This window comes from Aotus nancymaae, unplaced genomic scaffold (genome assembly GCF_030222135.1).
Source record: "Aotus nancymaae isolate 86718 unplaced genomic scaffold, 86718_ANA_hifiasm-v0.15.2.pri h1tg000158l, whole genome shotgun sequence".
Lineage (NCBI taxonomy): Eukaryota > Metazoa > Chordata > Mammalia > Primates > Aotidae > Aotus > Aotus nancymaae.
The window spans coordinates 1291482-1315180 of record NW_026988573.1 but is presented as its reverse complement, the minus strand read 5'-3'; the positions used below and the strand labels follow the sequence as shown (position 1 = coordinate 1315180).

Genomic DNA, 23699 nt, shown 5'->3' with positions numbered 1-23699 from the left:
GCTCTGGGCACAGGTGTTTCATGAGTAACGCCACGGACCCTGACAGGAAATTGAATGTGAGCGGAGCCCTGTGGTCTCCTGGGAAGCAGGGGCCTAGGCTGGCCTTCACTGCCCTTTCCCAAGGGAGCTCTTAGAGGGTCAGGGACCGTGGGCAATGATCTCCTGGCCTTTCAGGAGGGGCAGAGCTGGAAGGACCCAGGCTATGGGATAACCAGACAGCGTCGGCTGCATCCAGCCCCCCAGCATGGCCCCAGGCACTCATCAGTGTGCATCTGGCCTAGACCACAAAGAGCCAGGTCACAAGGGGATGCCCTCCCGTTCCCCCGACCACTAGCCCATCTGCCTCTGGCCCCCATCAGCCATTAGTCAAGTCACCAATGGCCCTATTGGGAAGGGGCCTGGCACCTGGAGAAGGTCACAGACACAGGCCTGTGGGCAGTGGGGACAGACCTTTATCATAAGGAAATCCACGGCCTTAGGAGGGAGCCTGAGCCAGCACCTATCTTGCTTCCCACAGAAGGAATAAATATTTACATCCACAGCCAGAAACCACAAGAGCTCCTGAAAATCAGCCAGCTCAGCAGAGGCCATGGGGCAGGACGGGCCAGCCAATCGGCGACTGTTCCCTTGTGATATTTAACAGAAGCTAGGGTGAGAACCCCAGCTTGGCCAAAACACCCAGACCAGCCTTTATCAACTTGGCAGGAAGTAACAGAGTTAATTAACAGGGGTGACGGCAGCTTCTCTGACCTTCTCCCACCAGATCCACCAAAAATCCCAGACCACTGATTCAGTGGTGAGATACCCCTTGAAAGTCCTGAGAAACTCCCCCGGGAGAGAAGACACCAGGACAAGTACCTTTTAAGGGAGCACCAGGGCTCAAGTAAGAGGACACGGTCTCTGGCTCCAAAGTCTGAAGACAACTCTGCAAGACAAAAGAAGATGGACGAGGCCAGGCACAGTGGCTCACACCTGTAACCCTAGCGCTTTGGGAGACCAAGGTGGGAGGATCACTTGAGTCCAGGAGCATGAGACCAGTCAGGGCAACATAACAAGACCCCATGTCTTAAAAAAAAAAAAAAGAGAGAGAGAGAGAGATGGATGAAGAGGGAGACAAGAGGCGGGAGGTGGGTGAGGGCGACCAAGAAGGACAGGGGGAACTCAGAGGCAGGGAGAGGAGGAGAAGAGCAACCCACACAGTTTGGGACAAACTAGTGTCTTTCTGTTCAGCTTCATCGGATGAGCAGGTGGAGCTGAGACACCCACTGCCTCTTCAGTGAGCACACGTCCTCCCCCAAAACCCCAAGTGCAGACTCCCCTGCTCAGTGCAAACCCTGAAGCTGATGTAGTCAGGTGACCTGCTTTCAGCACCCAGAGGCTCCCACAGTACCCACGCTCCCACAGTACCCACGCTCCCACAGTACCCACGCTCCCACAAATGAGCCCACCTGCTGGAAATGCGAGGGTCCCCAGCAGCCCAGGAGAAAGCCACAGGCAAGGACTCCAGCCACACAGAGGGGAGGGCATCTCGCCCGGGCGTGAGGCTGGCGCATCCTCAGGAGAGCCACCCCGCGGAGTGGAACGGACTGAGAGGCGACCTTGGTGACTGGGGATCTGGTCAGTGTGAGATGGGACAGGCCTGCTCGCGGGGCGGGACCATTAGGCAGTGTTTACTCCGGAGCTTCCTGTCGGGGGCTGTGGCTGGGGTGGGCGGCCTGTTGCTTTTCCTGCTGCCACCTGGGCCTTGCTCTAAGATGGTCCCAGTTCAGGGTACCCTGCAGCCCAGTCTTGTATCCCAGAGAGCTCTCCGAATGTGCACGTCCACTTTCTTAGAGGTCAGCTAAGCCATCTAGTCTGGAGGAGAAGGAACACTGGACCAGAAACCCGCAGACGGGGGTTCAGGAGGAATGCTGGGACCTCGAGCTGGCTCTCTCTCCCAGGGTCCCCACTCCCATCTGACCGATGAGAGGCCGTGCCAAAGGCATCGCAGTTCTGGCTCAACTCTCCGCCTACTCTGTGCCTGCACCTGATGGGGAGAGTCGCAGAAGCAGGCTGCGTGGCACCGGAGCTCTGCATTCATCGTCACAAACCGCCTGGCAATCCCCTTCGCCTCCGGGAAGGCTCTCTTCACATGCCCCACACCCACACAGCCGCAGTAAGCAGATGACCAGCGGGGGTATTCACCTGTCTTTCCACCCCTCAACGTGCAGCCGCTCTCCTCCTCTGCAATCGGAGGGTACAGCTGCCAGGCCCTGGCTCTGGATGCCCCCACCTCTCTCGTCCTGCACCGTTAGTTTCTGCCCTTCCGCTAGAGCCATTCATCCATCCCTTCAGCCAACGAATGTGTCACCGAGCCCCTGCAACAGGCCAGGTACTGTGCTAGACACCAGGAAGGCTGCCGCAGCCAGGCAGACAGCAACCTTGGCCTCTCACAGCTAAAATTCTAGGGAAGAGAGCCAGACAACGAAGCTGCTAGACAAACGCATGTTGTGTCTGTAGCACGTTCAAAGGTGGTAAGTGTTATGAGAAAAGGACAGCAGCATAAAGGAATGGAGGATGGAGGGGAGGGTGTGCTTTCATGCAGGAAGGGAGGAGGCTCCTGGAGAAGGGGCATGCTTAGATGTGGAGATCCTGGTAACTGGCTCGCCCCATCAGCACACGACTCTGGCGTCTCTTTTTGGTTTTTGTTTTTTGAGACAGTCTTGCTCTGTCACCAAGGCTGAAGTGCAGCAGTGGCACGATCTCGGCTCACTCTAACCTCTGCCTCCCGTGTTCAAGCAATTCTTCTGCTTCAGCTGGTGGCTGGGATTACAGGTGCATGTCACCATGCCTGGCTAATTTTTCCCCTCCCTCCTTTCCTCCCTCCCTTCTTCCCTCCCTTTATCCCTTCCTTCCTTCCTTTCTCTTTTCTTTCTTTCTTTCCTTTCCTCCTCCTCCTCCTCCTTCTCCTCCTCCTCCTTCTTCCTCCTCCTCTCTCTCTCTCCCTCCCTCCCTCCCTCTCCCTCTCTCTCTCTCTCTCTCTTTCTTGTTTTCCTCTGGTTGCCCAGGCTGGAGTGCTATAGCACAATCTCAGCTCACCGCAACCTCCACCTCCCAGGTTCAAGCAATTCTCCTGCCTCAGCCTCCTGAGTAGATGGGATTACAGACATGCGCCACCACACCCGGCTAATTTTGTATCTTTAGTAGAGATGGAGTTTCTCCATGTTGGTCAGGCTGGTCTCTAACTCCAGACCTCAGGTGATCTGCTCACCTTGGCCTGCCAAAGTGCTAGGATTACAGGTGGTGTGTACCTGTAATCCCAGCTACTCGGGAGGCTGAGGCAGGAGAATTGCTTGGACTCAGGAGGCAGAGGTTGCAGTGAGCTGAGATCGTGCCACTGCACTCCAGCCAGGGTGACAGAGTGACTCTGTCTGAAAAAAAAAAATCTGCCCACTCGCTCTTTTCACAGCTGGCTTGTGTGTTAGCCTCGGAATGGAGGTGTTCAGCTCTTCCTTCAACAAAGACCTTGCCATGCAGCTGAGAGGCACTGGTAAGCAGACAGCCCCCAACTGCAGCATCTGGTGATCTGTGGCAACATTCAGGCCGAGACCACACTCTCTCACTGCCACACCCTGGCAGCGAGGGACAACACTGAGGGGATACTTAGGCCTGGATGCTTCTTTCCAATGGAAGATTCCGCTAATGAGCAATCTTTGCCCCAGAACTCTCCATTGTGTTGGCCAAACCCTCATCAGCTCTGCAGTGCAGGACAAGGCTCTCCCTGCCCACCCCTGCCTCCTTCCCACTTTCCTCTCGCTAGCATCAGATCGGCATCATGGTCTGAAGTCCCTCTCTGCCCATCCTTCATCTTCCCCTTTACCTCTTACAGTCCCCAATTAATATTTTGCATGCCTAACTATCTGTGTGACTCTTTCCTGGAGGCTCAAACTGACACATCACCCTAATCTAAGTCGCACCGTGGGCTGGCACAGGAATCTATCAGTCTCATACCTGGTCTCCCTGCTGTCTCTCTTGCTCCCCTCCCCAATCCTAATTTTCATGAAGAAGCTTCAGTAATCTTTTAAAAACATAGATCAGATTGCATTACTCCCTAGCTTAACTGCTTCCCTTTGCTCTTGGAATGAAATGTCCTTCCTGAAACCAACAAGGTTCTCAAATCTGCGATCTGGCCCCTGCCCACCCCTCTGCCTGCATCTCCAACACTTTCCCCCTTGCTCACAGAGTTTTAGCCACACCAGCTTTCTTTCCGTTCCTCCAATTCAGCAAATGCTTTGCTGTTCCCTCTGACCCCCAGTCTTCACATTTAAGCTTCAGCTCGGACATCGCTTCCTCCAAGAGGCATCCCTCATGGCCCTGTCTAAGTGGCCTCCCATTTACGGTTGCCACATTTAGAAAATAAAAATCGGGACACCAAGTTGAATTAGAATTTCAGGTAAGTAACAAATAAATTTTAGCACAACTAGGTCCCAAATATTGCAAATTTTGCATGAGATATGCTTATGCCAAAAATTACATTCATCTAAAACTCCTGTAGAACTGGGTGTCCTGTGTTTTGTCTGACAATTCCACTACCAGTCAATCTCTACAATATCTCATTTTATCATCTTCATTGTAGTCCGAACTATCCAAAATGATCTTGATTTATTCACTTATTATCTGTGTTTCCCTGTAGGCCCCTGTCAACCTAGAGGAAGAAACTGAGGCAAAATTAATATAAATAGATAGCTTATTTGAGCCATGGTTGACGATTACAGCCTAGGAGTCATAGACTCAAGTTGCCTTGAATGTATGCTCTGAGTAGCATCAGTTACAAGTGGGTTTTTTTTTTTTATTTTTTTGAGATGGGGTCTCACTGTGTTGCCCAGGCTGGAGTGCAGTGTCATGATCATGGCTCACTGCAGCCTCTACCTCCCCAGTACGTGGAACCACAAGCATGTGCTGCCATGCCCAGCTAATTTATTTATTTATTTGGTAGAGTCAGGTTGTGGGGTGGTCTCCCTACATTGCCCAGGCTGGTCTTGAACTCCTGGGCTCAAGTGATACTCCTGCTTCGGCCTCCCAAAGTGCTGGGATTACAGGCACAAGCCACTGTCCCCAGCCACAAGTGGGTTTTCAAAGGGAAAAAAGGAAGTTAGGGGGCAGTTCCTAAATTGTTTACCAAGAATTTATATTGGTTCATTAAAATAACATAAGCCAGGTAGGGAGCAGACATTGTTCTTTGTATCATAAATTCCACCAACCAGAAGATAATGGGTGAGGGTCATACTGCGCAACTTGTGGTACCATTTTAGAAAATTATTAGCTGGTCTGGAAACCACAGGGAAGGAACGAAAAATCTAAATGGCTTTAAACGTTGGTGCGGCCGGCGTGACTGAAGCCTCACGCTCACCTCTCTGGGACTGACACATTTTGCGGACCTCACACTCAGGCTCGGCTGAGCCCGTTTTCTTTCTCACTTCTGAGATTCAAACGTAAGCTTCAGGCTTGCGGAGGCCTCACAGGTGGTGTTAATCGAGGTATTGTCAGGACCAAGCATGGTGTGCTAGTGACTTACTATCGTTGTTGTTATAAAAAATAATACGCATTGCATTCATTAGTATAATTATAATCGGTAGTGGCGTATTATTATCAGATCTTGCTGGAAGGCCTTTGCAGTCCTGTGGCTCTGGGTAAACCAGTTTGAGTGAACTGACGGGAACTCCTCCCGGTCCCTGGGCCTCAGTTTCCCCACTGTATATGGAAGATGAGCCGCTGTGGGGTTGAGCGTGGAGCAGCCCAAGGCAGGAAAGGCCGGGAAGTCCAGTACGCAGTCCAGAGACCGAGCCCCGCTCTTTCTAGCCTGACCGCTCAGCGTCCCCATGCTCTGCTGCGCCGCCGGGTGCTACACCCACAGCGGTCCCCCAGTTCCCTTCCGGCGTCCGCACTTATTCCCGTCCCGCATCTCGGGAAAGTCCTAGGCTTGCCCCAATCAAACCCGAGGTCAGCGACCCCGGAAGCCGCTCGCTAGGGCGGCCGCGCAATTCCCGTCCAGGCGAACTGCCCAGGCTGTACGGAACCGATGCGGCGGCCGGGTTTCCAGCCAGTTGCGGAGAGACGAGCACTTCCGGGGACTGGAGCATGCGCGCCGAGGCGTGCGGGATGCGTGCAGGGTCTCTTCCGAGGTCATTTCCCGGGCCGGGTCCCTGCGGCGGGTGTGTCACTGGTCTTGGCAGGCGCTTGTGCTGCACGGGCGCCGGGCCGGGGGAGGCCGAGGTCTCAGGTGGCCGCCGGCCCAGGCGCTGGACCGCAGCAGAATGGTGAAGGCGAAGGTCCCCACCTGCAAGCGCGCCCCGAGCAGCCCCGTGGCTAAGCCGGGTCCTGTGAAGACGCTCACTCGGAAAAAAAACAAGAAGAAAAAAGGATTTTGGAAAAGCAAGGCGCAGGAGGGAAGCAAGAGGCCGGGAAGCGGCTCGGGTGTTGTGGTGCGACCTCCAAAGGCACCTGAAGACTTCTCTCAAAACTGGAAGGCTCTGCAAGAGGTGAGGCTTGAGGGGGCCTGGGCGGAGCCGGAGGAGGCCCCCCGTGCTGCGCGGCTGAATCCCGCAGAACGCGACGGAGGGAAAGACTTGGGTGGCCCCAAAAAGGACCTGTGGAGGCACATTTGAATCGAAATCTTGTAAACAAGCTTTCACAAGAAAGGTGCCCTGTTGAGGGAGGTCTCGAACTTGTTGGCATGAAAGAAATTGTTTGATGAAAGAATTATTTGAAGTACAAAAAAGCAAAGATAAACCCCTGTACCTTTTGCATAATGAACTAACTAGAATGGATTTTACAAAGAGAAATTTAGTTTAAAAGCCACACGAACCACCAAAGGACAGTGAAAAGAACACACTGGTGGCCAGGCGGGGTGGCTCACACCTGTAATCTCAGCACTTTGGGAGGCCGAGGCAGGCAGACCACCTGAGGTCAGGAGTTCAAGACGAGCCTGGCCAACGTGGTAAAATCTCGTCTTTACTAAAAATACTAAAAAATTAGCCAGGCGTGGTGATGCAAGCCTGTAGTCCCAGCTACTCGGGAGGCTAAGGCAGGAGAATCGCTTGAACCCGGGAGGAGGAGGTGCAGTGAGCGGAGGATGCACCACTGCACTCCAGCCTGGGCGACAGAGCAAGACTTCGTCTCAAAAAAATAAAATAAAGAACACGTTGGTCTGTGTAGCAAGACAGGAAGCAGATCCCTGGGTAGACGCAAAAAGCAAATAGCAGACGTATGATAGGGAAGGTTCTAGCAATACTTACGGTCTAGAAGTAAATACTAATTGAGCTCCTAAAATGTGCAGTCTGTCCTGTGTTCTCTTGCAAGCCCCAGAATAACACTGTGTAGTTGATACTTTTATCATCTCTATTGTGCAGAGGAAGATATGGGCTTGAAAAGGTTAAATAGATCATCTGACATCGCAGCTGGGAACCAGTCAGGCTGACTCTGGAGTCCTTGGTCTTAAGGCTGAGTTGTACCTGCTGTCTCTCGAGTGGCCGGTGCTTCTGTAGAGGTTGCTTGCTCTCTGCCAGACACTCTCACGTGCGTCATTCATAGATTCTTACCACATCCCTTGGAGTTAGCTACTGATAGAATCATAGCTCACTGCTGCCCGGAACTCCTTGGCTCCAGAGATTCTCATGCCTCAGCCTCCCGAGTAGCCCGCGCCTGTAATCCCAGCATTTTGGGAGGCCCAGGCAGGAGGATCGCTTGAGCTCAGGAGTTCAAGACCAGCTTGGGCAACATGGTGAGAGTCTGTCTCTAAATAAAAATTAAAAATAGTTTTGTTTTGTTTTGTTTTTAAGAAATGTGATCCCCAGTGTTGGAGATGGGGCCCTTAGGCGGTATTGGGTCATGCAAGCGGATCCCTCATGAATGACTTTATGCCCTCCCCTCAGTGATGAGTACATTCTCACTCTCCCAGCTCATTCTGCTAGCTCTCTGCTGGGTGTAGTGGCTCACACTTGTAATCCCAGCACTTTGGGAGGCCGAGGTGGGTGGATCACAAGATCAAAAGATCAAGACCATCCTGGCCAACACAGTGAAACCCCATCTCTACTAAAAAACACAAAAATTAGCTGGGCATGGTGGCGCACACCTGTAGTCTCAGTTACTTGGGAAGCTGAGGCAGGAGAATCGCTTGAACCCATGAGGCAGAGGTTGCTGTGAGTCGGGATTGTGTCACTGCACTCCAGCTCGGCAACAGAGTGAGACTCTATCTCAAAAAAAAAAGTATGCATTATAATAAGATAAGCAAAGAACAGCATTTCACCACAAGTGACTGAAGAGAATGAAAAAGAGCTTTTTCCAAACTGTTTGAAAATGAATTTCAGTGATGTAGATGGGAATTGTATATATGTGATTGGTGGATGTGTGTGCGTATATACAAACATAAGTTTTTTCAATTTGCTGTGTGTAATTTCCAAATTCAAATGTAGCATGTATTTTATTTTGGGTCCCAGTGGCTGCTGAAACAAAAATCTCAGGCCCCAGAAAAGCCTCTTGTCATCTCTCAGATGAGTTCCAAAAAGAAGCCCAAAATTATCCAGCAAGACAACAAAGAGACCTCACCTCAGGTGAATGGAGAGGAGATGCTGGCAGGAAAAGACCCCGAGGCCAGCGGGGGCTCTGTCCCTTCGGGGTCCGCGATGGACAGGAAGGCGCTAGTACCTCACGCCAAGGCCAGCGGAGCAGAGCGCAGTAAGAAAGGAACCAAGGAAAGGACAAATTGTAACACTGGTCCAGAACGAGGGGACATCAAGCCTAAGAAGCGGAAGGCTAAGGAGGCAGCCCCAGCCGCACCCACCGAGTGAGTATGGGCGGCCTCACCGCTGAGACAGGCACAGCAACTTCACCACGGCCTCTCTCCTTACGGAGGCCGGTGGCCTCACTGCGTCCTCTCCGTCACCTCACCCTGGTATCATCTGTTCCTTTGTTTCCTTGCCGTTCCTTGTTTTCCCTAGAGGGTGGGCATGAGGAGGCGGGGCGTGTTTCACAGCCACAGCTGCATCTTCCAAGTATTGACAGAGCTCAGCATTTAGCGGGTGCAAGTCCGCATGTGAAGGAAAGTGTGCCGAAGCCAGAAAGACCTGAGTGTGAGACCTGTCCCTGCTTTCTCGCCAGTTGGGTGGTTTGGGGCAGGTTTCCGACATCCTCTGTGCCTGTTGTAGTCACGGTGGCAGCACAAGGAGCTCGTGAGGTTGGCACTCTTGGCTCAGTGCCTGGTGATTACTCAAACCCTGTGATGGAGCCAGGAGTGCTGGCTGTTGCCTGTGGTCCCAGCTACTCGGGAGGCCAAGGTGGGAGGATCGCTTGATCCTAGGAGGTGGAGGCTGCAGTGAGCCGTGATTGCACTACTGCCTCCAGCCCGGGCGACAGAGTGAGACTCTCAAAAAAACAAAAGGATAAATCCTGTGCTGGCTACCCACGTAGGGTGGACCAGGAGTCAGTGGCCACGTCTGAATGGTTCAGCTGGAGGTGATGTGTTCGTGAGTCACAACTGGCTTCGTGTCACCTGGGTGTTGAGGACACAGTCGCTGACAGCTGAGGAGTGAGCTGTTTGGGGGCCTCCCTGCGTTGTGCTGGACAGGCTGTCTGGGAGAGAGAGTTCATCGAGGCGGGCCTGCGGCTCCCTTTGAGCCTTACTGTCAAGTGCGGTGGACACACTAGACTGCCATTGTTGCATGAGTGTGGTCATGATAAATCCAGTGAGGAGAAGGTTTTAGGAGCATGGGACAAGGGACCAGGAAGGGTTTTTCTAAGGAAATGACATTTAGCCTTAGCCCAAGAGACACACTCCGTAGCAGGTGTTCTGTACCTGTGTGAGCGTCCGACTGTGGAGGGCAGGGGTTCTGTTTCCAGCTTACAGGTATTCATTGTGTCTGTCTGTGTTTCCTAAGTGTTTGATGATCAACCTGCTGCTTTTATAATTAAAATGTTAGCACTCATTACCCCTGGGTGGCGGGTTATATGTTTCTGTTTTATATTCTTTGCATTTGTCTGTGTCCCTAAATCTTGGATAATGAGTGTATTTTCTAATTAAAAAGAAAAGAGATCAGGCTGGGCGGTGGCTCACGCATATAATCCCAGCTCTTTGGGAGGCTGTGGTGGGCGGATCACTTGAGCTCAGGAGTCCCAACATGGCAAAATCCCGTCTCTACTAAAAATAGAAAACGGGTAGTGGGCACCTGTAATCCCAGCTACTAGGGAGACTGAGGCAGGAGAATCTCTTGAACCTGGAAGGCAAAGGTTGCAGTGAGCCGAGATTGCACCACTGCACTCCAGGCTGGGTGACCCAGCGAGACTCCATCTCAAAAAAAAAAAAAAAACGGAAAATACCAAGATGATAAAAATAGTAGAAGCAGCAGGGCCAGCGTCCAGGGTGTCTGGGGCTAGCCTGTGGGAGGGGCAGACTGTGCCCTTGCTCTGCTCACCTGCACTGTCAGCGCCACAGCCCCACCCCACCAGTTACACTAGTCTTCTGGTCATCACCCTGTCATCTTTGCCTTTTAGGGAAGACATCTGGTTTGACGACGTGGACCCGGTGGATATCGAAGCTGCCATAGGTCCAGAGGCAGCCAAGATAGCGAGGAAACGGCTGGGTCAGAGCAGTGGCAGCGGCAGCCTCAGCCTCGTGAAGGATCAGGCCTTCGGCGGGTATGCGGGGCTCGGGGAGCGGGGTCTGCTGCGGATGCTTAGGTGTAGAGGGTAGGGCTTCTTCAAGGAGGACGAGACTTTCCTCGCCTCCAGGTAAGGGAGCAAGCATCTCCCAGGATCCTGCCAAGAACCAGGACCACACAGAGCTCAACATGTGGGTGCAAATGAGTGGGGGGCAGAGAGCTTTTCTCTGCTAACACTTAGTCCGTGGATCCCTGGGGCTCTGAACTGGAGCCCTGGGTCCTGCTATGTTTATTAAACTGGAGCCTTTGGTTACCCTTCAGCCTGACAAGAGCCTTAGCCTTGGACTGTGAGATGGTGGGCGTGGGCCCCAAGGGGGAGGAGAGCGTGGCCGCCCGTGTGTCCATCGTGAACCAGTATGGGAAGTGCGTTTATGACAAATACGTCAAGCCGACCGAGCCCGTGACGGACTATAGGACAGCGGTCAGTGGGATTCGGCCTGAGAACCTCAAGCAGGGTACGTCATCTGCAGCTCAGGAGCTTAGAAAGGGTAGTAACTGGGTTCGTTTTCTCCCTTTTGTTCTCTGTTCTGTCTGGGACCACTCACTGCAGCTAGTTTCTATGCGTCTTGACTTCCCCTGGGGTGATGGGTTTCAAAATACAAAAGGCATCCTTAACAGCTTTTACGCTTCAGTGCCTCCTGTCCGCTGACCTCAAGACCAGGCTGGTAGCCAGGCACGGTGGCTCACGCCTGTAGTCCCAGCTACTCAGGAGGCTGAGGAGGGAGGATTGCTTGAGCCCAGGAGTTCGAGTCCAGCCTGGACAACATAGCGAGACCTCATGTCTAATATATATGTGTATGTTTTTTTGACATGGAGTTTCACTCTTGTTGCCCAGGCTAGAGTGCAATGGTCTGATCTTGGCTCACCATAACCTCTGCCTTGCGAGTTCAAGCGATTCTCCTGCCTCAGCCTCCCCAGTAGCTGGGATTATAGGCATGTGCCACCATGCCCGGCTAATTTTGTATTAGTAGAGGCAGGGTTCTCCATGGTGGTCAGGCTGGTCTTGAACGCCCAACCTCAGGTGATCTGCCCGCCTCAGCCTCCCAAAGTGCTGGAATTATAGGCATGAGCCACTGTGCCTGGCCTTCTAAAAATATTTTTAAAAATAGCTCCAGCTTCCCAGGGGTGACCAGGAGAGTTGTTGAATTGCTTTGTATTTCGTGGCAGTAGGGGCTGAGGTGGAGTGTGTTAGAGGCCCTGGAAGGAGGCCGGCAGGGGTAAAGAGTGGGATAGGAGGAAGGTGGTTGAAAGTGTGAGATCATGGGATCTCACGGACCCTAGTGAGGATCTTGGGAATCCCTGGGAAGGTTATGAGCACTGAGAGGCCTGGTCTGGCTTAGGTTCTGGGAGATTCCCTCTGGCTGTGGCATTGAGAACAGACTGTAGGGCCATGAGGGTGATGCAGTGCCAGATCCAGCTGGAGGCTGAGACTGTGTCTGGGATAAGAAGAGAGGGCGTTCCAGGATGGCCTCAAGGCCGGGAACCTGGAGAGACTCTGGAGCCTTTTGGGGCCGCGTGGTCTCTTTTCTGTGCCCTTCTGGTCTTTGCACACTGCCTTTGTCCGCTTCACTGATGCATGCAGCCACCAGGGCAGCCCTGCCACTCCTCAGAATGGTAGACTGGCCAGCCTCTCTCAGTCTGGTTCCTGGGAAGGAAGTTGGTCCCTCTTGGCTTGGGCCACCCTTGGTCTAATCATCCCTGTTCGGGAACAGAGTCATGAGGTGCAAGTGGGGTTGCAGGTGGGGTGGTCCCCAAAAGCAGGCGGGGCTGCCTCTGGAGCCCAGGACTTCCCCAATGTTGTGGAGGCAGTCTTGTTTTTATTTCCATTTGGAAAACTGTCAGGCATAAGCCCTGATTTGCAATGTTGATATCGAATAGCAGAACTGCGCTGCCAGGCGGCTCTACAAGTTTCTCAGTGCCACTCTCAGCGTATGCTCTCCTCCACCACGAGTTGCCTTTGCAGACTTTGCAAAACTCTTTCTTCTTCTCCTCAGAGTTGGGCCTTGCAGCCACCCCTGCCAGGGGCCCACAGGGCACTTCTCCCGCGTGTACAGGGGGGTGGGTGTGGTGGCTTCAAGTCGCCCCTCCATAGGGGCATTGCAGGCCTGACCATTTGTCTTAGGTGTTACCAGGGGGTGAGAGCAGGACCTCCTCAGAGAATGATGGTGATGTGTGTGTTGCAAACAACCACTTCTTTGTGTTGATTTTCCAGGAGAAGAGCTTGAAGTTGTTCAGAAGGAAGTGGCAGAGATGCTAAAGGGCAGAGTTCTGGTGGGGCACGCTCTGCATAACGACCTAAAGGTATTGGGCTCCCTCCTGGGGACTTGGCCTGCACCCCCAACCGTGTGTGTTACACTCACGGCCCTGTGCTGTCTGTGTTGTGGACTCGGCCTGTACCCCCCAACCGTGTGTGTTACACTCGTGGCCTTGTGCTGTCTATTGTGGAGTTTTACTGGGCTCCCTCCTAGGGACTCGGCCCGTACCCCCTAACCGTGTGTGTTACACTCGTGGCCTTGTGCGTCCGTGTCACACTCACGGCCTTGTGCTGTCCGTGTTGTGGAGTTCTTAAAAATGTTTGGGTTTGTACCCTATGTTGGGAATACTTTAGTAATAACGTGAGATACCATGTGCCGAGTTCTACTGTGTTTTAGGAGCCGTGCGAGGCTCTTGTTTTGAGAGCCTCAAGTGAAACTGGCATTCCCGTACCGGAGCAGCTGGCATCCCCACCCTAACGAGAAATGATGGTGGCTGATAACCTCTTTTAACTAAAGGAAGGCCTAATGCCCAGTTGTCCCGTCCGTGACCAGGGTCCCTCCGCCAGGAAACTAGTTTTTCCTGGCAGATGCCCTGTGGCCCATGTTCAGGTTATGCCCGCCTGACCATCACCCTGGCCCCAGGAGCCTGCCTTCTTCCTGGCGTCCCCAGGAGAACCCCACCTGGGGCAGCCCCTGGTTCTTCAGATGCAAGGTGCAAATTCAGACACCACCACTGTGGGAAACAAGTTCAAAGGCATGTACGGACCCTGGGCAGGGAAGGCGCCGTGGGCCGGCAGGGCAGCCCTCATCCCTCGGTCTCCCAAGGCAGGAACAAAAAGTCAGGCAGAGAGAGCACACGTGGCAGCTGGCAGTGTATTTACAGGAGAACAGGGTGGAGTCACTTTGAGTTCATGGGCAAATGCCTGGGTGGTTGGTTTAAAGGATGCAGTGGGAACAGTGGGGAGGCCAGTCTGCTAGACAGAAGAGACACTTCCAAAGCTCTCCCCTCTGCCCACCAGCGTGAGGCATTTGGGGATGTGAGGAATTTGAAGCCATTCAGAAGGAAGTGGCGGAGATGCTAATGCCCAGGGCGGCCTTTGCTGTGTTGCTCCTGTGAGGGCACAATAGAGATGTCTCGGATTCAGTACAGGTGCCGGGATGTCACGGCACCGCGGAGGTGTCTCGGATTCAGTACAAGTGGCGGGGCGTCACGGCACCACAGAGGTGTCTCGGATTCAGTACAGGTGCCGGGACGTCACAGCACCGCGGAGGTGTCTCAGATTCAGTACAGGTGGCGGGGTGTCACGGCACCGGAGGTGTCTCGGATTCAGTACAGGTGCCGGGGCGTCACGGCACCGCAGAGGTGTCTCGGATTCAGTACAGGTGCCGGGGCGTCACGGCACCGCAGAGGTGTCTCGGATTCAGTACAGGTGCCGGGGCGTCACGGCACCGGAGGTGTCTCGGATTCAGTACAGGTGCCGGGGCGTCACGGCACCGCGGAGGTGTCTCGGATTCAGTACAGGTGCCGGGGCGTCACGGCACCGCAGAGGTGTCTCGGATTCAGTACAGGTGCCGGGGCGTCACGGCACCGGAGGTGTCTCGGATTCAGTACAGGTGCCGGGGCGTCACGGCACCGCAGAGGTGTCTCGGATTCAGTACAGGTGCTGGGGCGTCACGGCACCGGAGGTGTCTCGGATTCAGTACAGGTGCCGGGGCGTCACGGCACCGGAGGTGTCTCGGATTCAGTACAGGTGCCGGGGCGTCACGGCACCGCAGAGGTGTCTCGGATTCAGTACAGGTGCCGGGGCGTCACGGCACCGCAGAGGTGTCTCGGATTCAGTACAGGTGCCGGGGCGTCACGGCACCGCAGAGGTGTCTCAGATTCAGTACAGGTGCCGGGGCGTCACGGCACCGGAGGTGTCTCGGATTCAGTACAGGTGCCGGGGCGTCACGGCACCGCAGAGGTGTCTCGGATTCAGTACAGGTGCCGGGGCGTCACGGCACCGCGGAGATGTCTCGGATTCAGTACAGGTGGCGGGGCGTCACGGCACCGCGGAGGTGTCTCGGATTCAGTACAGGTGCCGGGGCGTCACGGCACCGCGGAGGTGTCTCGGATTCAGTACAGGTGCCGGGGCGTCAGGGCACCACGGAGGTGTCTCGGATTCAGTACAGGTGCCGGGGCGTTACGGCACAGATGCTGGGGCGTTACAGCACCGCAGAGATGTCTCGGATTCAGAGATGTCTTGGATACAGTACAGTGGAGGTGTTCACGCTTGTTTATAGAGGGTAAGACTGAGATGAGAACCACCCGGGCAGTGTCTTCTTCTGTGTGCTTGTATTGTATCCCCTTAAAGACTGCCGCTATGGTAACTTGTCCTTCCCTCCTAACTCTGGTTCCATCCCTGGTAACTTGTGCAGCTCATGTTTAAGTCTTTCTTGAAGGTGATGCTAAGGACCATGCACAGCGGCTCATGCCTGAAATCCCAGCTCTGGGAGGCTGAGGCTGGAGAATTGCTTGAGGCCAGGAGTTGGAGACCAGCCTGAGCAACATAGGGAGACTCCATCTCGATAAAAACTTTTAAAATTAGCCAGGTGTGGTGGTGTGTGCCTGTAGTCCCAGCTACTCAGGAGGCTGGGGTAGGAGGATCAGTTGAGCTCAGGAGGTGAAGGCTGCAATGAGCCGATTACCTCATAGCACTACAGCCTGGGTGACAGAGTGAAACCTTATCAAAAAAAGAAAAAAAAAAGATTGCATGCTAAGATTACAAGATGAGCTGTTAAAAATGTGTTATTTCCAACTTCCTGATGTGCAGAAGCAACTGAAAATACAAGTACGTAGGAATAAGTTGGTTGCTGGTTAATTGTTGTCTGTTTTCCTCCTACTTCCTTGATTTCAAGATTTTGTTTTTATTGTCTCTCTATTGGGCATCAGCTTACATGAGTGTGATAAATCTCCTTCTGGAGTTTAAATTTATGTCAATGCCTCATTTCTATGTGAGTGTGATGTACTTGGATTCCCTACAAGATGTTACTTGCAGGCCGGGCATCGTGGCTCACACCTGTAATCCCAGCACTTTGGGAGGCCAAGACGGGTGAACACCTTATGAGTTCGAGACCAGCCTGGCCAACATGGTGAAACCCCATCTCTACTAAAAAATACAAAAGTTAGCTGGGCACGGTGGCAGGCGCTTGTAATCCCAGCTACTCAGGAGGCTGAGGCAGGAGAATCAAACCCAGGAGGCGGAGGTTGCAGTGAGCCAAGTTTGAGCCATTGCACTCCAGTCTGGGTGACAGAGCAAGACTGTCTCCAAAAAAAAAAAAAAAAACAAAGATGTTACTTGCAAAAAAGTGGGGTGTTCTGCTACAAACCAAAAATGAAAATAATGATCATCATATTTTCTTTTTCTAGGTACTGTTTCTTGATCATCCAAAAAAGAAGATTCGGGACACGCAGAAGTATAAACCTTTCAAGAGTCAAGTAAAGGTACTTAAAATGAGGGTGACTCAAGATACCGTGTTCCTGTTTTGCTGGCGACTTTACTGTCGTTTCTGGTCACTGGTGGCTGACTTGTTGGTTAAAGGGCTTTTATTGTTCCTTTTAACCTTTAAAACTAGAAGGAATCTTAAAAAATAGAGTTTTGCTAATTACTGGCCTTAAAAATGATTGCAATGGAGGGTGAGTTATTTCCACTCTAACCTCTAAAACAGGACCGCCGACTAAGGAGTATCTGCTCCAGAGGGTGCCAAGAGCAGAGCCATCCTTTTTTTTTTGAGACAGAGTCTTGCTCTGTCACCCAGGCTGGAGGAGTGCAATGGCACGATCTCAGCTCACTGTAACCGCTGCCTCCCAGGCTCAAGCAGTCCTCCCACCTTAGCCTCCCAAGTATCTCAGACTACAGACATATGCCACTACCCCTGGCTAATTTTTGTATTTTTTTTGTAGTGATAGGGTCTTGCTGTGTTGCCATGGCTGGTCTCAAACTCCTGGCTCAAGTGATCCTCCCCTGGCCCTGTCCCTTTATTGGCTGATGGGGGTATATCACCAGCCCATCATGCTAAAAAGAGGCTGCAGCTTGTAGCTGCCACCCTAAGTGTCATGAGCGCCTCTGCTGAGAGGCAAACTGTAGGTCACTTGGGTGGGGGTTCAGTAGCCAACCCCTCCCTGGTTGGTGGGGTGACCCTGTGTGGGCAGAGACTGCAGAGGCCCCCACCCGCCTCCTCCCCCTTTGCAGAGCGGAAGGCCATCTCTGAGACTACTTTCAGAGAAGATCCTTGGGATCCGGATCCAGCAGGCGGAGCACTGTTCGGTGAGCGTGTCCTGGGGAGTCCGTGGGGTTTGGGGCTGTTTCTTACCTGGAACCAGGCGCGAGTCACCTGACACAGACATGGGGGAGGTGGGGCCTGGGCACCTACTTTTCCTACAAGGCTATTGGTCCCCAAAAAAATGGCAGAGCAGAGTTATGAAATTTTGATCAGATTCTGAATATGCACATTTAACGAATTAACACTTAACACAAAAGAACTACCACCGTCTCGTTATTTGGAGAAAAAGTCACCAGATAATTACAAAGCTCCCCCTCCCCCGCCGCTGCCCCCCTACCCTGCCCTGACTAGTCCTGCCAGCAGCTGGCTCTGCCTCAGTGGAGTAGTCGCCACCTGCAGCATGGCCTCAGCCTTTGGACCCTTTTGGCCCGCCTGCTTGGTCTTTGTGCCCCTGTGCCCAGCACCCAGCCTGCCATCACCCTGCATTCGGAAACCTAAAAAGGCAGCGTGTTTGTTGCTTCTCAAACTCTTGGGGTTTCCCTTTCTTCTGGGAGGAGTGTCTGAGTCACAGAACTGTGGGGACTGTCAGGTCATTGCTCCCTGTGCTTCTTGTGTGTCCTCCTCCCCCCCCCGTCCTGGTGACATCTGGCAGCCAGGTCCACATCTCACTCAGTATATCCCTAGCAGAATGGCTGGGCTTGGTCATTGCAGGGCTGACTGTGGGCTGTGGCTACGCCTTGTCACCTGCTGGGATGTTTCTTGTCGTCTAGATTCAGGATGCCCAGGCAGCAATGAGACTGTACATCACGGTGAAGAAGGAGTGGGAGAGCATGGCCCGAGACAAGCATCCCCTGCTGACCACCCCAGACCACTGCAGTGACGACGCCTAGCAGCCCTGCCCTCTGCTGCTTCCGCCCTCCTACAGAGGCAGTGTGACCAGTCACAGGGAGGAATCACATCTCCCCAGAGTGGCAACTTCAGAATCATGGCAGAGGGGCGTGGTGTGGGTGCTACTGAGAGCATCCTCCTCCCTCTTGACTTTGTGGTCTGAGACCTGGTCTTACTATCCATGTGTGTTTGGGACCAGATGGTCAGTGGGGAGCAGGAAGGAAGCCAGGATGTGGGCAGCAGGGACTGCTGTGGGCACACCTGGCCACCCTTTACTGACTGCTGACCCCCAGGGCGAGGCAGGGATGGGACGTGTGGGCCACCAGCCTGTTCTGTGCTGGCACCACGCATCTTCGGTGACACCCCGGGTGCTCAGCACCTTCCTCTCGGGGAGCCACATTTCCTCCTTTGTCTTAGGGGACGTAACGAGCTCCACCGGACCTGAGGAACCCAGAGCAGGTGTCTGCAGTCAGCTCCTGAGATACAGCTGGCCAGCACAGCGGCTGTCACATCAGGGGTGTCCTGTGGCCATTTGAACTTTGAGCCTTTATCTAACTTGGCCCAGGGTTGGCTGGCAGGTCACCCAGCAGAGGCTTCTCCCCATGGCACGGGGACATGCGGCTCCATTGCCTGGGCATGGTGACCGTGGTTGTCCCTGGAGGCTGGCAGACACGCTGACCGTGGGCTGTTTAGCTAGAGAAGCTAGGTGGCGCGGCCGATGGCTTTCTTGGCTAGGCTCCAGTTAGAGCCTCCCCAGGAACTAGAGTCAGGAACAGCCAGTGGCACTGACAAGGAGACGGAGTCCAAGGCATTACTGGGGCACCTGACAGCAGGACCGAAAGGTGCAGACACGCTGGGGATGTGATTTAAAATAAATGCAGATGTTTACTTTGAATGGAGCCTGTGGAGGCCCAGTGTCATCTGTCATCTAGAATGGTCTGGAAGGACTGCCGTGTCCAGAGCGCTGCCCCCTGACCCAGCCAGGGGCGAGATTTACAGAGACCGCAGAATTCAGTACGCCACTGGCCAGTCACAGACTCGCCAGAGATGATTACGGTGGAAACTGGCCTTGGGCCTCTTTATTAGTCCCCTGAGAGGAGTGTGAGGTGCGCATGCTGGGCCCGGGTGACCCTTCCCCCGACCCAGGGGAAACAGTGGCCCACGGGAAGGAAGGGCAGGGAGTGGTCACCCGTGGAGGAGGGGCCTGTGGGGTGTCTGTCTTCTCTCCAGCATCAGGGCTGAGTGGCTTCCCCGCCCAGGGGGCTAAGAGAGGTGGCCGCCTCCAGCCTCAGGAGCACTTTTTCTGCATAAGAAACCAGCTCCTTGAAGGAAGAAGCAGGCAGGTCAGTTTTCATGGACAGTCTCTGGGTCCAGGAGCAGCTATTCATGTGACTTAATCCACCAGTCATGGACAGGAAACTTGAGAGGTCTGATTACCCCTCCTGTTGAAGATTAATTTTGGTCCAGTCGTAGAGATGGTGTAATAGGGAGGCAGGAGAGCAGTCTTGAAAACTACGTGTGGCGGTCAAGGTCAGTTCCATGCAAACATCTATTCCACCTATTCCAGGCCCCTGGATGTGGTGCACCCCGGCTGGGGGCTTCCACCTGGAGGGAGGCCTGGTTTGCTAAAGGCGCTGCTGTCACTCACCTGGCTGGACGTGAAGCGCTCCTTGATCTCCTGGACCAGGGCCTTCATGCCACTGGACACTAGCTCCGGCAGGATCTCCTCTGCAGGTGGAGCAGAGAAGGTCCTGAGGCCAGAGCCCCTCCCATGCCCCTTGCTGGGAGCCCCCAGGAGGATGAGGGTGGGTTGCAGTCCCCCTTGGGCTTGGCATGCACAGAGCCACCTTGCAGTTCCGGAGCCCCATGCACCACCCTCAGCCAGGACAGCCCTGCTGCTTGGAAGATGCCAAATGAGTGGGAAGTTTCCGAGGGCCAAGAAGTGGGGTTGAGCCTGTCTTCCTGTCGGGGAGTGGGGCACCTCTGACCGCTGGGCTCTGGGAGTTGTGAGGCAGGAAGGGGTTCTCACCGTAGGAAGCCAGGTGAACCAGCAGCATGCCCACGTTCTCCACTACCTCCGGGTCATCCCTGTGGAGCTGGTAGTTCTCCTTGATGAGGCTGAGGCCGCTGCTGCCCTCCTCCTGCACCACCACCTTGAAGGCCGCCAGCTCTGAGGGGTGGGTGAGAGTGGGTTCATGCCCCACTGTTCCCCTGAAAGGGAAGAGCCTTCTGCCCAGGACAGAGGATGGAACCCCAGAGCTGGGACAGGACAAGAGACAGCACCCAGGAGGCCCCGTCAGCTTGGGTGGACCAACAGGCTAGCATGACCTGAACAGGACCACACAAGAGCAAAGGCGGCAGCCCCCCAGAGCCCAAGGGGTTCTTGTTACTCTGAGGAAGGCTGGGTAGTGCAGAGGTCGGGACCATGAGCCCGGAGTCTCTAGGCGCTCTGTGAAGGACTGAGCTGTGGATTAAGCCCTGACTGTGCTGTGCTCAGCGCTGGGCCCAGCCTGTCAGCTGAGGAACAGGCAGGCTTTGTGTTGGGAATTGGAGATACCGTCTCCAGGGCTGTTTTGATCAGTCACGGTGTGCCCGCATGTTGCGAAACCTGTGCAGACGGGATGTGTTTGCGGACAGAGGGTCACGGGGCAGCATGACAGTTTATCAAGTGTGCGTGGAAGTCTCGATGGTGATTTCTGGATGACTGGACTTTAGATTGTTTTCCATTTATTTTCCTTTTTGATGTGTTGCTTCTGTTTTTTGGTTTGTGGTCACTGGCAGATATAACTGATGGGGGCTTTTTGCCCCAACTCTAGGTGGCAGTCTCACCCTGTCTCCAGGCTTACCTGACACCTTCACCAGGCTGGCCAGTCCCTGGTAGGCACAGTTCACCAGCAGGACTCTGTCCTGGCACAGCCGGACACTCTGCAGGAGCAGCGCCACCACTTGTTCAAAGTGCTGCTCCTTGATGCAGCCTGCAGAAAGGAGCCAGGCTGCCTCGTTCTTGTGTGTGTGAGGCCCACCCCCCGCCACACCCCAGGGGCCCCGGGTGCCCATCCAGCTCACCCAGCAGGGACAGCAGCCAGAAGACTGCGCAGCTGGCTTCCGCCATTTCCGCATCCGCAGGGTAGGTGGCCAACACCTGGCTGATGAGGTCCGGGACCTCCTCCAAGGGACCCTTGCTCACAATGACAGCTGGAACCAGGACAGGGATGGAAAGGGGACACCCAGGCCTTGGGTATGTACAGGGGGACCTTCCCACTCCCCATCCGATAAGGACAACAGCAGAAACAGGATGGGGGAGGTCAGCTGTCCTCAGGGAGAGGAGGGGTCAGCCCAGGAAAAGCTTGGAGAATCTCACGCTTTGGGTGCTGGCAGGGCTGTCGGGTCTCCTGGTTTGGAGCCCTCTTTTTCCTGGGGTACTGGAATGCCAAGATGGGGTCTAGAGGAAGGGAAGCAGCACAGGCTGGGAGGCCCCCGATTGTGAATCAAAAAGCAAAACAGCATCCAGCACCTCCGCTGCCCTCTGGGACCAGGACTGCCTGGGAAATCCCAGTACGTTTCCCTGGGCGGGAGGCACTTCAAATGGAAGGGTCTGCCCGCTGGACAAGAAGTCCTGAAGCCCTGCCTCTGGCAAAAGGCCTTTTCTCCCCTGTCTTCCTGCTCCTTGATTTTCTCCTGTGGCAGTGTGACGCTCTCAGCCTTTCCCAGGCCGTGGCTGTCCTGAATGTTTCAGGAACTGGACATGGAGGTCCCTCAAACGCTCTTGGGGCAGTCAGGGAGTGGCTGGGGCAAGGCTGCCAGCCCTGGTGGGACAGTGGGACAGTGGGACAGCAGGAGGAGGCCCCTCACCATCCAGCAGGAGGGCCCAGAGCAGGCCTAGGCCGCTGACGCACACGTCCCTGCTTTGGAGGGAGCTGTGCAGGTGCTCCAGGATGTGGTCCAGCAGCCCAGCATTCTGCAGCTCCTCTGACACCGACTCTGTGGGTGGGCCAGAATCAGGGCCTCAGGGCCCCTCCCTCCAGGAAACCTTCCTGCCTCTGTTGTCCTTGGGCACTGCAGTCCCATTCGACCTGTGATCCTGGGTGCCTGCTCTGGGGCAGGTCTCGTGCACTCGTGGAGCCCGGAACAGGAGGACATGGGACTGGCCCCGGAGGAACCTGTTCATCTCATGGGCCACCAGTTCCAATAGCTGCCATCCCACTACCAGGCTGGGTCTGACCTCTGTAGCTTCCCATCCAGGGGGCCTGGCCCTGCCTCCTGGGCTTACAGAGCTGGCCTGTGCCTTCCAGGATGGAACCTTGACAGGGCCCTATCCCAGTAGGACGAGCTGACATCCATTCTGCCTGATGGTTCCAGCTGACATCTATTCCTAGTGCCTCCTTTCACTCCCAGAAGTGAGATCAATGATGTACGATCAGTTGTCTGGTCTGTGCAGTAAAGAGGGTGCTGGGACCCAGCCCTGACCCCTGCTGCATGGGACTCTTAGCAGCTGTCCTTGGGCGCTCTCCAAGGACCAGCTTCCTGTTCGGGAGAACAGTGCCCACCCATCTGTGGGTGAAGGTGTGAGCGTTCCGTATGGCCCTCTCCTGCCCACAGTCCTGGCTGGTGGCTTCGGAAGCCCACCGGGCCCTATGGAATGGAGACACACAGGGCATTTGCCCCCCAGCCTCTCAGAAGAGGCAGAAAGTGTGTGAAGTAGATGTCACTGCTGTGAAGCCCACAGCTGCGCCTGGCATGTCTGTAGCGGGAACCAGTGACTTCAAGCATGGAAGCTTGTCATCAAGATGGAAAAGGACTCAACCAGCATTTGGGGTGGCCAACTGAAGACAGCCAAATGCTGACGTGCATCTCAGGAGGAGGCCCAGCACCGTCCTGTCCAACCCACCTGTACCCCAGACCATCCCTTCCCGACCCTGGGAAGGGCTGTCCTGGATGGTGGGGCAGGAGGTGGCTGGCAGACGCACCCTGGGTTGTGGTGATGGCCAGCAGGCTGTAGACCATGACCAGAAGCCGCTCCTCCTCAGGGTGGCTCCGAAGACATCGCAGCAGGGTGGAGGTGACGGCTTGCTTGCAGGGAACCTTAGCTTCCGGGTCAAGCACCAGCGCTGCTCGGGTCAGAGGAAGACGTCTGCGGTTAGCCCCACAGCTGGGGCGTGCGGCCAGACAGACAAAGCTCACAGGCTGGGGTACAGCATCTCCACTTTGCATGAAGGAAACCGAGGTCTGCCTTGTTCTCCTGGCCCAGAACAAGCCTCTGTGAATGCCTGTGGCCTAATGGAGTGAAGGACTGGAGGGGAGCCCTGCCTGGCTGGGCCATGGATCCTGGTCCCCGGGAGCTGGCCAGGCAACACCGAACACAATTTCAACATTGCTTAGAACTCAGAACTTCAACGTTGATACTAGAAATGTGGCTGTGCATGGTGGCTCATGCCTGTGATCCCAACACTTTGGAGGGCAGAGACGGGAGGATCACTTGAGGTCAGGAGTTCAAGACTAGCCTGGCCAACATGGTGAAACCCTGTCTCTACTAAAAATACAAAAATTAGCTGGGTGTGGTGGCGGGCGCCTGTAGTTGTAGCTACTCAGGAGGCTGAGGCAG

The 23699-nt window shown here is 54.6% G+C and overlaps 3 protein-coding genes across 9 annotated transcripts in view; 1 reads left to right on the top strand and 2 right to left on the bottom strand.

The window, feature by feature from the left end:
* ADAMTS13 (ADAM metallopeptidase with thrombospondin type 1 motif 13) overlaps window positions 1–1626 on the bottom strand; it is a 37103-nt gene extending 35477 nt beyond the window's left edge. For 2 of the 3 annotated variants that reach the window (XM_064371772.1, XM_064371773.1), the window contains exons 1-2: window positions 1449–1553; window positions 859–925 (exon numbers count right to left, since the gene is read on the bottom strand). In XM_064371772.1, the coding sequence (XP_064227842.1) occupies window positions 859–925; window positions 1449–1553 (172 nt within the window). Of the gene's footprint in view, window positions 1–858; window positions 926–1448 lie in introns of all 3 variants that reach the window. The other variant, XM_064371771.1, reaches the window with a different exon arrangement.
* Window positions 1627–6132: 4506 nt separating this feature from the next.
* Window positions 6133–18996, top strand: REXO4 (REX4 homolog, 3'-5' exonuclease). 2 transcript variants are annotated; one of them, XM_012445150.2, is made up of 8 exons: window positions 6133–6518; window positions 8475–8821; window positions 10525–10668; window positions 10953–11146; window positions 12904–12992; window positions 16356–16430; window positions 17179–17253; window positions 17980–18996. In XM_012445150.2, the coding sequence occupies exons 1-8, from the start codon at window positions 6294–6296 to the stop codon at window positions 18097–18099; spliced, it is 1269 nt and encodes a 422-aa protein (XP_012300573.2). In that variant the 5' UTR covers window positions 6133–6293; the 3' UTR covers window positions 18100–18996. The 2 variants fall into 2 exon arrangements, with proteins under 2 accessions (XP_012300573.2, XP_064227825.1); XM_064371755.1 differs by lacking the exon at window positions 6133–6518 and adding an exon at window positions 6587–6976.
* Window positions 18997–19154: 158 nt separating this feature from the next.
* STKLD1 (serine/threonine kinase like domain containing 1) overlaps window positions 19155–23699 on the bottom strand; it is a 29256-nt gene continuing 24711 nt past the window's right edge. For 2 of the 4 annotated variants that reach the window (XM_064371751.1, XM_064371754.1), the window contains 7 exons: window positions 23065–23205; window positions 21950–22078; window positions 21164–21292; window positions 20944–21072; window positions 20127–20267; window positions 19746–19825; window positions 19155–19419 (listed from right to left, as the gene is read on the bottom strand). In XM_064371751.1, the coding sequence (XP_064227821.1) occupies window positions 19330–19419; window positions 19746–19825; window positions 20127–20267; window positions 20944–21072; window positions 21164–21292; window positions 21950–22078; window positions 23065–23205 (839 nt within the window). In that variant the 3' untranslated portion in view covers window positions 19155–19329. Of the gene's footprint in view, window positions 19540–19623; window positions 19826–20126; window positions 20268–20943; window positions 21073–21163; window positions 21293–21949; window positions 22079–23064; window positions 23206–23699 lie in introns of those variants that run through there. The other 2 variants (XM_064371753.1, XM_064371752.1) reach the window with 2 other exon arrangements.

Excerpts from the sequence above, each read along its gene's own strand:
- REXO4 (XM_012445150.2), top strand. The coding sequence starts at position 6,294 with ATGGTGAAGGCGAAGGTCCCCACCTGCAAGCGCGCCCCGAGCAGCCCC. Across the intron at positions 12,993-16,355 it reads CTCTGCATAACGACCTAAAG|GTACTGTTTCTTGATCATCC; the intron begins GTATTGGGCTCC and ends TTCTTTTTCTAG. Across the intron at positions 16,431-17,178 it reads CTTTCAAGAGTCAAGTAAAG|AGCGGAAGGCCATCTCTGAG; the intron begins GTACTTAAAATG and ends CCCCCTTTGCAG.